At 44.6% G+C, this 13,678-nt stretch overlaps 1 protein-coding gene and 1 long non-coding RNA gene across 2 annotated transcripts in view; one reads left to right on the top strand and one right to left on the bottom strand.

Moving 5' to 3' along the window:
- Positions 1-13,678, bottom strand: part of LOC142576222 (uncharacterized) — a 177,867-nt gene that overhangs the window by 53,111 nt on the left and 111,078 nt on the right. The gene's annotated exons all lie outside the window — the stretch shown is intronic.
- LOC142576217 (uncharacterized) overlaps positions 879-13,678 on the top strand; it is a 73,147-nt gene continuing 60,347 nt past the window's right edge. Inside the window, exon 1 of the mRNA XM_075686236.1 lies at positions 879-1,281. Within this exon, the coding sequence (XP_075542351.1) occupies positions 1,222-1,281 (60 nt within the window). The 5' untranslated portion in view covers positions 879-1,221. The remainder of the gene's footprint in view (positions 1,282-13,678) is intronic.

Raw genomic sequence — 13,678 nt, 5'->3', positions numbered from 1 at the left:
AGTATGCTGCTTTTGCGTAACTGACTACACCATCTCTTACAAGTAAATGGACGGACTATAAATGCAAATACACATCCGGAATTTCGGAGCCATATCTAGTAATATTTGCTACAACTTTGTTTATGAAGCGATGTCATAACATGCTATCAGTCTACTATGCATTGTGAACCTCCAATCTAACGCTCTCAAACCTCCAGACATATGCCGGTTTTACCCGCCGTGGCTACTCAGTGGTTATGGTGTTGGGCTGCTGAGCACAAGGTCGCGGGATTTAATCGCATCCACGGCGGCCCCATTTCGATGGGGGCGAAATGCGAAAACACCCGTGGCACTTTTATTAGGTGCACGTTAAAAAACCCCAGGTGGTCGAAGTTTCCGGAGTCCTACACTATGGCGTGCCTCGTAATCAGAAAGTGGTCTTGGCACCTAAATTTAAACCACATAATTTTTTATGCTAGTTTTCTATTGCCGTATCCATTGTTCACCATTGGGCATCTCAGCGACTTTTCAGGTTTTTGTTCTTTTAGCCTTCGCTATACTCCAATTGGAAAGACGAAGAAATTGCGTCGGGAAAGCAGACTTTTCGACAGCACAGCCGAAGTGTGAGCGCCTTCCACAATTTGTACACTTTCCTTTTGCAGGAGTTCCGTTGGGGTTTCGCTTGGGCCGCCATGCCCTCCCTTCGCCTCCCGTTGCTCCCCTTTCTCGAGCATTCCTCCTCCCCTGACTCCCCCGCACTCCCGGCCCTTTCAACTCACCTCCCGTGGCGACTCTCCGTCTGTCGATTGGCGGCCCAACTCCTGGTCACGTGGGTCCCAGAACGCGCTTCCTTATAAGCGCGCACTCGCGCGAGCCCCAATCTCACAGCGTTTGCGCTGCAAGACACCAATCGTTCGCCGTTCATTTAGTCTGCAAGGGCCGCGCTGCCACAAAAAACGTGCGGTCGGTCCCAGAGCGGCGATAGGCCCCATAGAGGCGATTGATTGTTGCGCAGTCTGCGAAACAGGAAGGGTAAAAACCTTTCTTCAGAGTGTGGAAATAGAGTTGTTGAAGACAAAAGCTCAAAATCAGTTTCCTTTCTTTGAGGGTCGCAGGAACCTGGTTGGCACCTGGTATCGAAATACAGCTCCTAGAATAAACGCACGTAACAACAAAGAGGGCTCGAAGTTAAGAAACAGGTGTCTCTGCGTGAACACCACCACTCCGACTGGCTCTTCAACCATGACGTCTGTCTTCACTGTGCTCCTACTGGCCGCTGTTTCACTGTGCACCGCGCTCAACGTAAGTGGCTTCTGCTCTGAATGATTGAATGCATGACGTCACTAATGCGTTCGTGCCGTGGGAGACGTAACTTATGCTCAGAAAACCTCACAACGCACAACACAACATCCACTATATCTAAAATCTTTGAAACTCCTCATCGTCAGATTCTGCCGGTAGTGCCCGAGGAATCTGCTGTATGTCATATGCAGTGGTGTTTACGTTCCTCATGTTTTAGCCTGTTTTCTTGGCAACTTAAAGGGAGTAAATAACACCTAGAAATTAATTAGTGCAACAGATGTGACTTCTTGAAGATAGAAAAACTGCACAGGCAGTTTTTTTCATAATAATTTACAATGTCACACCAAATTCAACTAGTGTGAAGTAGGTTCATTATTACAGTGTCTTTGCATGTGCACGTGCCTATGTGCCTGAAAACTAATTGCGGCACAGAATAAAGATCCTGCGCGATCCGAGTTAATGTGCTGATTTTATTAGCGTTAATTCTCTTCATTCGCACTTTCTACGCTGAAGACGAAATCCTGGTACATGCACCAATTGCTTATTTACCGAACAAATATATTGGATTTTGGAACCGCTTCTGGTGTCGGGTGGACGAAGCTCTTTCCGAAACCATCTTTGGCTCATCCTTGCTACATAATTCTGCTCAAATCCTTCAAATGCCATCAATTTTGCAATAAGTCTAGACATAAAAGACCCAGCTAGTGTTTCTCATATGTTCTCTCACCTTTTCTCATGTCTCTTCGCGAGCTGACGTTAGAAGTTTTTATTAATATTCTGAAATGCCATTTTGGCACTATTTCAGTAGCAGGACGCTGTTAGTCTTTTCGCATGTTGAACACCATCAAGAGTTCTCCAAATAATGCTATATTTTCTAACATTTCTGTTGTGGAGAATAGAGCCGTCATCACTTGAACATTACGTGATCGCACGCATGAAATCTGTAGCAGATAATAATGCTGTCACCAATTGTTAACTTGTAGAATACATTCTACTAATTACTGTACTACTTAGAAGTGAGCTGAATGCAAGTATTGACTGCGTCACATGAAAATTGGTATTACTTTCTACCACTATATTCTTAGTTCGGAGTACTGCTTTGTGAATGTATGCTTGCTTTACGGCGTTCTCCATATTCTTCCTGGAAAGCATAGATTCTACATGAGAGGGTTTTACCGTTCGAGTGTTTCAAGAGGTTTCCAAAAGGAACTGAATTTTCATAAAACTGCGCCTGATTTGACTTGAGACGGCAGGTGCTATTTGTCGTGTGCATAGTGTCACTGACGTAGGGCTCGGGCTGATATATGGCCACTTCATCTGTACACTGACAAACTTGCCCTATCAGAATACAGAGACCACGCACCTTCACGAAGCATCTGTGTCCACTGGGGCGCAGTAATGAGGCGCCATCCTGAATTCATGTGGCCAATGACAGATCTTGCTTGCAATGTTTCCATGCACACCTGTGCCTCGCTTTTAATATTTTCTTTAATTTAGGTTTTGCATGGATAGGTAGATATGACACACAAGAGGCTTCCGACATCATGACGCAAGCAAGTGTAAACGCTCAATGCAACTTGTTATCGCAACTACAAGGCCAACTTAGTGCATCTCTCTCTGGCCCATTTGACCAACAAGAAGCTCAAGAGACCTGTACTGACGAATAGTTAAACTATAAATATAAATATCCATCGGAAGTCCAACTGTTAAGCCATGGTGAAAGAGGGACAGAGAGAAAGACGCTCAATTATTGATAAAAAAGAAAAATCGACATATAATAAAAGGGAACCTAGTGGTAAAATTTTTCACATATGATCATACGTCATGGGGTCAGTGCTCTAGTTGGTTACCAAGGCCATCATTAGAATAAACACCTGCGGTATTTTTTCCAGCTTTACTCAGAGAGCAACATAGTTCTTTTTTCTTTGTAAGTGTTAATATTGAAAAGTTCCATGGCTGAAAAGGATCATTTTATCATTACCTTACCTCGTAAATCCAATTAAGGTGAGCGAAGGAAAGAACAGCCTAAAAATGATGAGACGCTATCGGCCAAGTCTGAATAATGAAAACAAAAATAATAACAACTAAAGATTGAATAACGTTTTCTGTATAGACGCACATGCCGCTGGCATGCTCATCATTCAATCAAAGGAGATATTTCGCTCTCTTGCACAAAGAGTTAAAAAACACCAAGGGTTAATAAAATAAGAAGAAAGTGCTAGGGAATGGTTATATGCGTGTATTTAGAGGAAAGGAATAGTAAAACTAATATACCGTAAACATTTACTTGCACATTCTGAATGGTAATTGCACTTGTCAAGGCGATACCCGCATTGCAATAGATGCATCGCAGCCTTGATGTCTGCAAAGAACAAGCTGCTACCAGTAGAAACTTTCCCTTCGAGATACTACTGATGAGTAAAGTCACATGCTGAATTTTACATTGTGGTAGTAGCACAAACACAACAGAAAATGTATTATTAAATGATGAAAACGTAGTGGCGTCTAACATGAAGCCTCCACACCATGTCATAAATCTGGACGTGACGGTGTTCATTCTCCTATAACGTGTTTTCGAATCAACGGGCTTCACCATGGTAAAGTACAAGCCAGAAGTAACAGTTCCGTATCTTTTAGATGCACTATGTCAACCACTGATGTCTCGAATTCACTTAAGTGATCGGCGATATTTATTTTTCACCTACGAATACCAAAGCTAACGTTGAAGCCTTGCGCGATCTGATCTATTTGGGATGAACCACAGGGCGAAATCGCTTGACATTCAGTCAACGTTTTCAATCTGCGTGTTGCAGTGAATAACTTCATTGCAATGCGCCGCATTCAATTATCTGTTTCCGAAACATTAGCTTTCAGCGTTTTATTCCTACCATATAAACATGAACCTTTGCTGATTTAACTACGCAGTTGTTTCAGTGACGATGGGCGCGTAGATAAACTTTCCCTGCTAGAGAGAGAAACAAAGAGGTAAAGCAAGGGAGTTATCCAAGAGCATGCCCGGACGGCTGCCCTACACTGCACAAGACAGAAAAAGCATTAAGAGATACGAAGGAAAGAAAAATAATGTAATGACAGTCGTTCTGAACACACTAGTAGATTAATATTCGCAAATATTTACAAGTGGTTCTATACAGTCCAGCGAAGTTCAAGAAGTGCAGTAGGGCTTTTGTTGCCTTGCGCAGGCAAGAATGCTTAGGCCGAGGCCCCTGGATCTTTTCCTGCACGAGCTGCGTGTAATTCAAGCAATTCAGCCTCGTTTGCAGAGCACATCGGTGGCTATCGAAACATGGGAAGTGGCACAGAAGGCGCTCTATTGTCTGGTCGCACGAGTAAAAATTTTTACGCCGCACAGTTGGTGCTTTCTATTTGGAATAAATGGGAATGCGAAATGAACGCCAATGAAAAGATACTTCGAAACTTTTGTAGCACTCAAAGACTACAGCTGAACCGACAAGTAATTTTTACAGTTTATTTACTTAAGTAGCCAATTCCTGAATGCAGTACTACAAATTTAAGGTGTCAGGGCCTAGCTGTGGTTGACTAACGAGCGGAGATTGGCTCCATGAGCTTGTAGGCCTCTGAGTCGATTTTAAAAAAACAGCACGTGGTTTCGAGCCGTGCTAGTGTCATCAAACAATTGCTCTCAAAAGCAATGGAGAAGTTCACAGTGCTCCATTCTCGATTCAATCGCTGCCAGACGACAGGGATATCAGATATTTTTGTCGGTGGTATCCTGATATCTCTGATATGCGCTTCTCATGTTTGCACGTCTTTTCTTTAATTGTTGGTTACTCATGAGTCGGCACGCTCTAACTCGAGCAAGGGGAAAAGAAATGCGCACTGGTTTTCGCACACCTGTCGGCGCCTACGCGGGCACACATGGAAAGGGGCTGTAAAGCAGAATTCAGCGACCCAACAGACTAAAAAGCAAGACAGTGGCGGCAGAACGAACGAGCAGTAGAACCTCGCCGTCAGATGATTGAGAGATTACTAACGGCGCAGTAGTTCTAAATGTTGCCATGCTGTCATCTCTTTTGGTCTGCCTACTGTCTGTGACAGTCGGCAGACCGAAATCGATGTCGGGTCGGCCTAGTGTGAGTGAGCCCTAAGAAATCTGGGGCAGTGCGACTCTATTGTCCACTGTATCAGGAGACATCAATTTTCTGAAGCGATGGCACAAGGTGATACGATGCCATTTCAGGAACCCAGCATTCCAACAATCGACAAAAGTCACAGCTCAGATTGGAATCAGAAAAAGAAGTGGAAGTTCTCTTTGTTGAAGTGGATTCTTCTCCGCTGACTTTCTTTCAGTGCGATTGGCTTTTGAAGCACTTCCTTTCTTAGCCAAACCGGTTGCGAAATGCTGTAAATTACAGGTTCATTTTGCACTTACTCCTTTTCTTAGGAGTTGTCGGGGTTCTATAATTAAATGCTTTGGGTCTATTCTACTGGAAAACACACGATAAACGCGTGCAATTGCCGCCAGGAAAGTTGTAGTTGTTTTATTGTTATGTCCGCCGTTTTTTAATACTACTGGTGCGCTCGTAGTTCTTAACCTATAGAGTGTGCTGTAATTCGTCTACCTTTTCGTGACCAAGCTGATGGAAAGCTGCCTGCTTGTCAGGAGCACATGTGACGCGTGGCCTACACATTTCGGAGCCGGAGAGAAACTACTGCATGCACGCTCGGCTGCGACGGAGAGCAAAGACGTCACTACTGGCGCATGCAGCTAATCCAACACCACTTGTATAACACAAGGCATTTTCACTCCGATCCATGGCGTCACGTTATCTGGCCCGATTACCATTGAATCTAATGGGGATCCTCCAGAGTAAGCAAAAGTGATTTTGACGTCACCGCTTCCATCACGCCCGCCTCATCAATGGAAATTTCGGGCCAGGTAGCATGACGTCATGGATCGGAGTAAACAGGCCTTGTGCTGTCTAGGGGGTGTTGGCTAAACGCGCTCTTCTCTATATCTTCTTTCGTTGCGCACGCGCATGGGGTGGCGCTGGAAGAGGTCTCGGTGTACATGAGGCCGACAGACGGATGGATGGATGGACGGACGGACGGACTGACAAATCGGCTAGCCATATACAGCTTCGGTGTAAAATGCACGCTGGGCCTGCTACACCATCTCGGCGGGAAGGAGGGAAGAGATGAAAGGGGTAACCAAGGGAGCCGATATCCCGAGCGGCGCGCTCATACAGAGCTGCGCATCAAGTGAAAAGAAAGCTGGTGAGGCAAGGCGGCTTGAGGAACTCCTGCAATACCCGGTGGCCTTCACAGCTGACGACGCATGTGGGCGCTGTCCAATATCCATAGCCGTCTTTTGTAGTAACCTCTCAGTCATTGCTCACAAGCTTTTCTGCGCGATGTTCGAATCGATGAGTAGAACAGGGAAAATTGTGGGCCATACGTTCACCCTGCGCAACAGTTTTGAGAACTTAAAACAGAGAACCTAATATCAGTTCCCCAAAAAGGTTGGGATGGACATGCCATTTCATATAAAATGAAAACTGGTTCGCAGCCGGCAGTACTATTAGGCGACGATTAATTGAAGTCTTGTGCGGGACAAGCCGTGCGAGGAGATAGGACAGGATCTCGGTATGGTAGTGGACTAATATGCATTTTCCAGCACGACCTGCTGACTAATTAGGCAGGAATCATAATTGAAAAATCGGCGATTAACAAAAGCCTTCTCACTATTTCGGCTCTTATTCGTAACCAATGAAAGCTATTTCAGCGGCCGCTACATGCCTCACAGAAGTTTTGGTTTAAAGAGTGTCAGCGTGGCTAGATGTAGCTGTAGGGTAATCAAGCAGCACTAACTAGCTTGTTTTGCAGGGTCAACGCTCAACTAGCTCTCAGGGAAATCTCAATTAAATTGCCATCAGCTTGTATTGTAATTCAGCGTTGAACAAATGCGTAAGCCACATGTGACAGCACGACCAAATTTTTCCAACTGCCACCAACTTGGCCACGATACATGATTTGTGAACACTCAGTAACAATCTTGATATCTTTAATGTGCGGGCAGCGCCAATTGTGGGATGCAGGTATGTGTAGAAACAGATAAAATGTATCCTTCCTATAAGTGTACTTCTTCGATATACTAACTGAAACAACCTTCTTTTGAAGAAGTAGGAGATATAAACATTTGAGTGTCAGAAGATTCGGTCTAAAACACGGAACTGCGAACGTCAACGTACTTGAATATGTGCAAATTCATGGAGGCTGTGCGTAGCCTCGTGCTGCTAAATTCCAGTATTAAGTTATGGTTATATGAGGCAACATTAATTATTTTATTATTAATAATGATTAGTATCAGTAGTACTAACTAGTAAGAATTATTGAATGCACCTCTCACACCTCGTGTCATCATCATCATAAGCCTGGCTACGCGCACTGCTGGGCCAAAGGCCTCTCCCATACTTCCCCAACTAGCCCGTTCATGTGCTAATTGTGGCCATTTTGTCCCTGCAAACTTCTTAATCTCATCCGTCCACCTAGCTTTCAGCCACCTAACTGAATCTAGTCCGTAACCCTTAACGACCATCAATCATTTTCCCACCTAATTACATGCCCTGCCCATGCCCCCCCCCCCCCCCCATTTCTTTTTCTTGATTTCAACTAAGATGTCGTTAACTCACGTTTGTTCCCTCACCCAATCCGCTCTCTTCTTTTCTCTGAACATTCCAGCCACCATTATTCTTTCCATCGCTCGTTGCGTCGTCCTGAATTTAAGTAGAACTCTTGTCGTAAGCCTCCAGGTTTCTGCCCCGTACTTGAGTACTGGTAAGGAACAGCTGTTAAGCACTTTTCTCTTGAGGGATAATGGCAACCTGCTGTTCATGATCTGAGAATGCCTGCCAAACGCACCCCAGCCCATTATTATTCTTCTGATTATTTCAGTCCCATGATCCGGATTCGCGGTCACTACCTGCCCTATGTAGATGTATTCCCTTACCACTTTCAGTGCCACGCTACCTATCGCAAACTGTTGTTCCCTTCCGAGACTGTTAAATGTTATGTTAGTTTTCTGCATATTAATTTTTAGACCCACTCTTCTGCTTTGCCTCTCCAGGTCAGTGAGCATGCATTGCAATTGGTCCCCTGAGTTACTAAGCAAGGCAATATCATCAGCGAATCGCAAGTTGCTAAGGTATTCTCCATTGACTCTTATCCCCAATTCTTTCCAATCCAGGTCTCTGAATACCTCCTGTAAACATGCTGTGAATAGCATTGGAGAGATCGTATCTCCCTGCGTGACGCCCTTCTTTATTGGGAATTTGTTGCTTTCTTTATGGAGGACTACGGTGGCTGTGGAGCCGCTATATATACTTTTCAGTATTTTTACATACGGCTCGTCTGCACCCTGATTCCGTAATGCTTGCATGACTGCCGAGGTTTCGACTGATTTAAACGCTTTCTCGTAATCAATGAACGTTATATATATATATATACAAGGATCGGTTATATTCCGCACATTTCTCCATCACCTGATTGATAATGGGAATATGGTCTATTGTTAAGTAGTCTTTACAGAATCCTGCCTGGTCCTTTGTTTGACAGAAGTCTAAGGTGTTCCTGATTCTATTTGCGATCACCTTATTAGATACTTTGCAGGCAACGGACAGTAATCTATGTTGTCCCTCGCGTAATATATGTTATAAATAATTTTCCAACCGTCTAGCTTGAGCGTATCTTGTGCAAAACATTGTGCACCCGTTTCGGCGTTCGAATAATCCGAGCAATCAACACGCCGTATGTAGGTTATCAGGTCGCCCACGTGCTCTGATAACATTTGTTTCCGCTTTGTTTGTTGTTTGGCGGCAGCAATATAAGGTTGGGCTTCGCGTCGTGCACTTGAATGAGCATAAATGTGGTCATTCGATCCATGCATAGCGCGTCGTACGATCTTTTTATCTTTATCTTTCTGCCATACTGTTGTAACGACTAGCTTTCCTGACGTGGCAGCCTGACGTCGAATGGGGCTTTGGTTACCCACTCTTGAATTGATACATTTGAAGTACTACACGCTCGTCATTGCCGAATAGCGCAGCTTAGATATGAAGGCGCTTCGCTTGAAAGCTCCCAATGCCTAAAATAGGAGTCGGTGGACATGTCTTTGCAACAGGTGGCATAATATAACTGATCTGTGCTAACGAATGGGAAATGACAGACTTCGGAGAACATGATTGGCACTGTCATAAATGGGTGTTCATGCTATTTACCGGCCTGACAGCACAACCAAATGCTGTGCAGAAGGGTCTTCTCAGTAATATTTTCTATATTGGCCCATAATAAAACAAAATTTAAGCAGGACGCGTTGTGTTTTGATTTCTTTCAGTAAAAATGAAAACCATGACAACTAATTGGCCGCCAGCTTGCTCACAAATAATAAATTGTTCAGCGACTACAGGGTAATGACGTAAGCTCACATAGATCGTTTTCGCAATAAGTGCACTTATCGGAAGTGTGCTTCGAAATTTTATATAGAAGAAAAAACAATGCAACAAGCTTCCAGGTTAGTCAGTTTCTGTAATTAGGCGCGACTGTAACGACTAAGCAAATTGAGTAAATGTGCTGGGAAGACAATAAAATAAGACGGCACGAGAAGGCTCGCTGAGGCCACCTATGCGCCACGTCGCCCAATGCGCGGAATTAGGCCACCCGCGAGCCCGTCATTGAGCGCTTGTCGTCGTGTTTTGTGTTACGTATAATCATGTTTGCATTAAAGGTGTGGCTTTTATTAAACATAGTGGTCATCAGTCATATGGTCTCTCTGATCGCCTCTTTTTCTTGTCAGTTGTACGCCATGCTGATTCGCTCCGGACTCCAAGACGCACTTCTGTCAGCGCTCTACGTGGCCTAATACGCCTTGTACGAAGCTAGACTGGAAGCACTACTAAATGAAAAGACGTCCCGTTTAGCGCTGGATGTTTGTCATCTGTCTTCGTCGGTTCAATTCAATTTTCTGCATCGCGCGTTCTCTCTCATACCCGGAAACAATGTCCAGCGCTAAGCGAGTGCCAAGTTTACGACCGGTTGCATTGAAGCTGTTACGAAGCGTGAAAATGTGTCCCGAGGCGTTCTTCCGGCCTGAGCACCCTCTCACACACGGAACTGTAGCATGACGCTGTCCATTCAAAAGGCAAAGCAATATTATAATCGGTGGGCAAAGTCTAAAGTTCCGGAACGGGAAAACGTCGCAGCTTCCTAGGGTAGCCCACTGCGAGTTTCACCATGCAGCTACAAACGCACAAGCGTGCAAAATTTATGGAAGGTAAACCTGTCGGCACGACCAAGGTATTCATTTACGCATGTCGCGCGCACGCATTAGTCTTGAATGTTCAACTGGGACTCGAGCTGTTAACGCTGTCTTCTGTCAGCGGCAGCTGGCGCATGTGTCTCCGTAAGCACTTCAGGAGAAACTCGTTTCCAACATTTTGTAATGAACTGTCTCCATGAGCTTAGCAATACCAGTTGCTCTAGCTGTTGCGATCGTATCAAGGCGAATCATGCTACAGCTCCGAAACAGCGAAATCACAGTCTTCAAAATCGCTGCGGCACTACTACTACCCTTAGCACAAATGGCTTGGAAAGGCGTCGCCCTAGACCGTGTTGTGCGCTACCACTTCCGGAACGTCACATACGTTTTATCCACCCTGCTGACATAGTACCAGGGCGAAAGGTAACGAAATAACCTGTACCGCATGGTTGTTTTTCGCTCTGTCCAAGTATCTTGGATACATGTGCATGCGTATATGTGTACTACATTGATCAATTTCTTACTCAGGAGATTTTAAAGCTTTGATAGATAGCGCCTGTTCCTAGTCGGCCTCACCCTCCGGTGTAAAGCTTGCGCTTATTATATTCAACGCAAGCTAGACGTAGGCCCGCGATCAGATGGAGAGGTTGGAAGCACGTGCTTTCTGCTTTTCCATACAACCTACATGTATATGAGTTAAGTAGCTATTTGCAATAAAAATTACAGAATAAATATTGGCAGACATTAAAAAAAGCTTGTAGGACGCCGTGCTATTACGTTCGATTCGACGATACCAAAAATTAATGGTGAATAAATGAATAAAGCCTTTACTTTAAGGAAGGGGTCGGCTCAAGGCCGCTGTTGGAGATTAGGAAAGAAAGGATTGTGGGTTCCCATATTGTTGCCTGAAGCACATCTTCATCTCAGTCTTTGATCTTCCGCTTTATGCAGACTGAGGTGCATGTTCAGTTCCGTTGCTCTCACATGGGCTGGTCGACCCTTACTACACTACTCGAAACAAGCCACTTTGTCTGCCATATGTCGCAACGGTTTTCTGTGTTTCAGGGTTAGTTTGCAATCCAATTTCTAGTGTTCTAATGTATTCGTGTAATAAATCTTGAATATTGAATTTCCCTTGTGAAAAAGCTGCACAGCTCCAAATGAGGTGTTGCAATTCTGCTCTGCATGACTCCTGGCAATGTGTGCATCGGGTATAAGTGTTCGCAATCGTAGCTTGTCTGGGTTGGTGCCATTTCCATAATATAATATAATATTTGGGGTTTTACGTGCCAAAACCACTTTCTGATTATGAGGCACGCCGTAGTGGAGGACTCCGGAAATTTGGACCACCTGGGGTTCTTTAACGTGCACCTAAATCTAAGCACACGGGTGTTTTCGCATTTCGCGCCCATCGAAATGCGGCCGCCGTGGCCGGGATTCGATCCCGCGACCTCGTGCTCAGCAGCCCAACACCATAGCCACTCAGCAACCACGGCGGGTGGTGCCATTTCTCAAGTATATGTTGTGTGTGTGCAGCGTTGGCCATAACTGTATTCAAAGAAACCTCTTCCGCGCGAGTAAACCGCCCTTGTCAAACACATGTACTGGTGCAGCTTTTAATGGTCTCCGTTTACTGTCTGCTTTTATTTTAGTGCGAATGTAATGCATCAGTGCTCTGCTAGGAGAGCCTTCAGCCAATATCTTTAGGTACGGATTTTGGTCCGCGGGGTTCGGCGATTAAATGGAGTGTGGTGAGTTGTACGTATTATCAAGCCCACCCGTTTGCGCGGCAATAATAATAAAGTCCAAAGGAGTGCACAGGAACTTGAAAATAAAAGAATATAAATAAGAATAAAAATAAAGTGCAAACGTATATGCAATGGCTACTTTCAAGCAAAATTTCACGTAAAATATTCTACGCAGCGCGGAATATCTTTGAAATTTATGCACACAATCCGAGAATATTCCCCAAAGAGACCGCAGGGCTGCGCATTGTTCTGAAGATAACACAGAGTTCGCACCATTCCTGTAATTATGACTAAATTAAACATATTACTTCACTGAGGTATTTGTTATACCACGGGTTGGTTTATCTACTAAGCGTGTTGATGGTTCATGGCATCACGGATTTTGCACACATCTCACATCTCACACATCTCCAAAGAGCGTTGCGGCTGGAAGGAGGCTAAACAGCAAGCCAATGCGTTGATTCTGTTCTCCCGTTACTGTTTCCGTGTCCTTTTGTGTTTGTCGTGTTACGAATTGTTGGAAGAATGGCGAGCCTAAACAAAAAGAAAAAAAAACTTTAACGACATTTTCCTCAAGCCCCCCGTGCTAGACAAAAACAAATAAAAGGCCCATCAACAGCATTTGAACGAGCAATGTTGCCGGATCCAACGCCCCGACAAACGAGCATGTCTACGTCAGAGCTTCAGCGTCAGAGAAAAATAGTCCCACCGGATTAACAACGTTTGCTTGTATGTGTGTATCCTTGTCTGTTGTTGTCCTTCCTATTTGCTCCAAGAGCCAACGCCTGTACTTTTACCTGTCCGTCTGAGAACCGCTTCCCCAAAACTTTCATCCTCTCCTCTGTTTCTTTAACACTCCCGATTTTCCTTACCCTTATCTGCGCACCAGCTTACTCACCTCGAGCTCCTTCATTGAAGGTAGGGAAGAGTAAGTCACGCATCCATAAAGGCTACTAACGAGAGCAGTTGCTGGCGTGTCAAAGTGGAGTCCCCTGTCCAATGACGTTCCTTATTCGTCCAGTGTTGATTACCTCAAATCTCCTCCTTACTGTTTTTGTGCCCCCTTCAGTGAAAATACGAAGGTAATTAGGCGCTGATTTCAGTGTGACAAAGAGGGAGACACAGATAGAAATCTGTGTTTTGTTTCTAAAGAGGTTTCTTAGTGTTGCCAGCACTGGTTCCACGTGGTCAATCGGTACTTCGTGAAATTTCCCAGACGTATACCTTGAAGCTGGTGCAAACTGCGCGCGCCGTTCTTGAGGACATGTCACGAGTGCTGACTGGCTTCACTGCTACAAATGAAACTTGGTGACCTAAACGTTTCGATATAAAAAAGTATTTGTCAGTTTTAAGGGGC

Source organism: Dermacentor variabilis, chromosome 3, assembly GCF_050947875.1.
Source record: "Dermacentor variabilis isolate Ectoservices chromosome 3, ASM5094787v1, whole genome shotgun sequence".
In the NCBI taxonomy this organism is placed as follows: domain Eukaryota; kingdom Metazoa; phylum Arthropoda; class Arachnida; order Ixodida; family Ixodidae; genus Dermacentor; species Dermacentor variabilis.
Note: the sequence above shows the minus strand (reverse complement) of the source record. Positions and strands in the feature narration are given on the sequence as shown.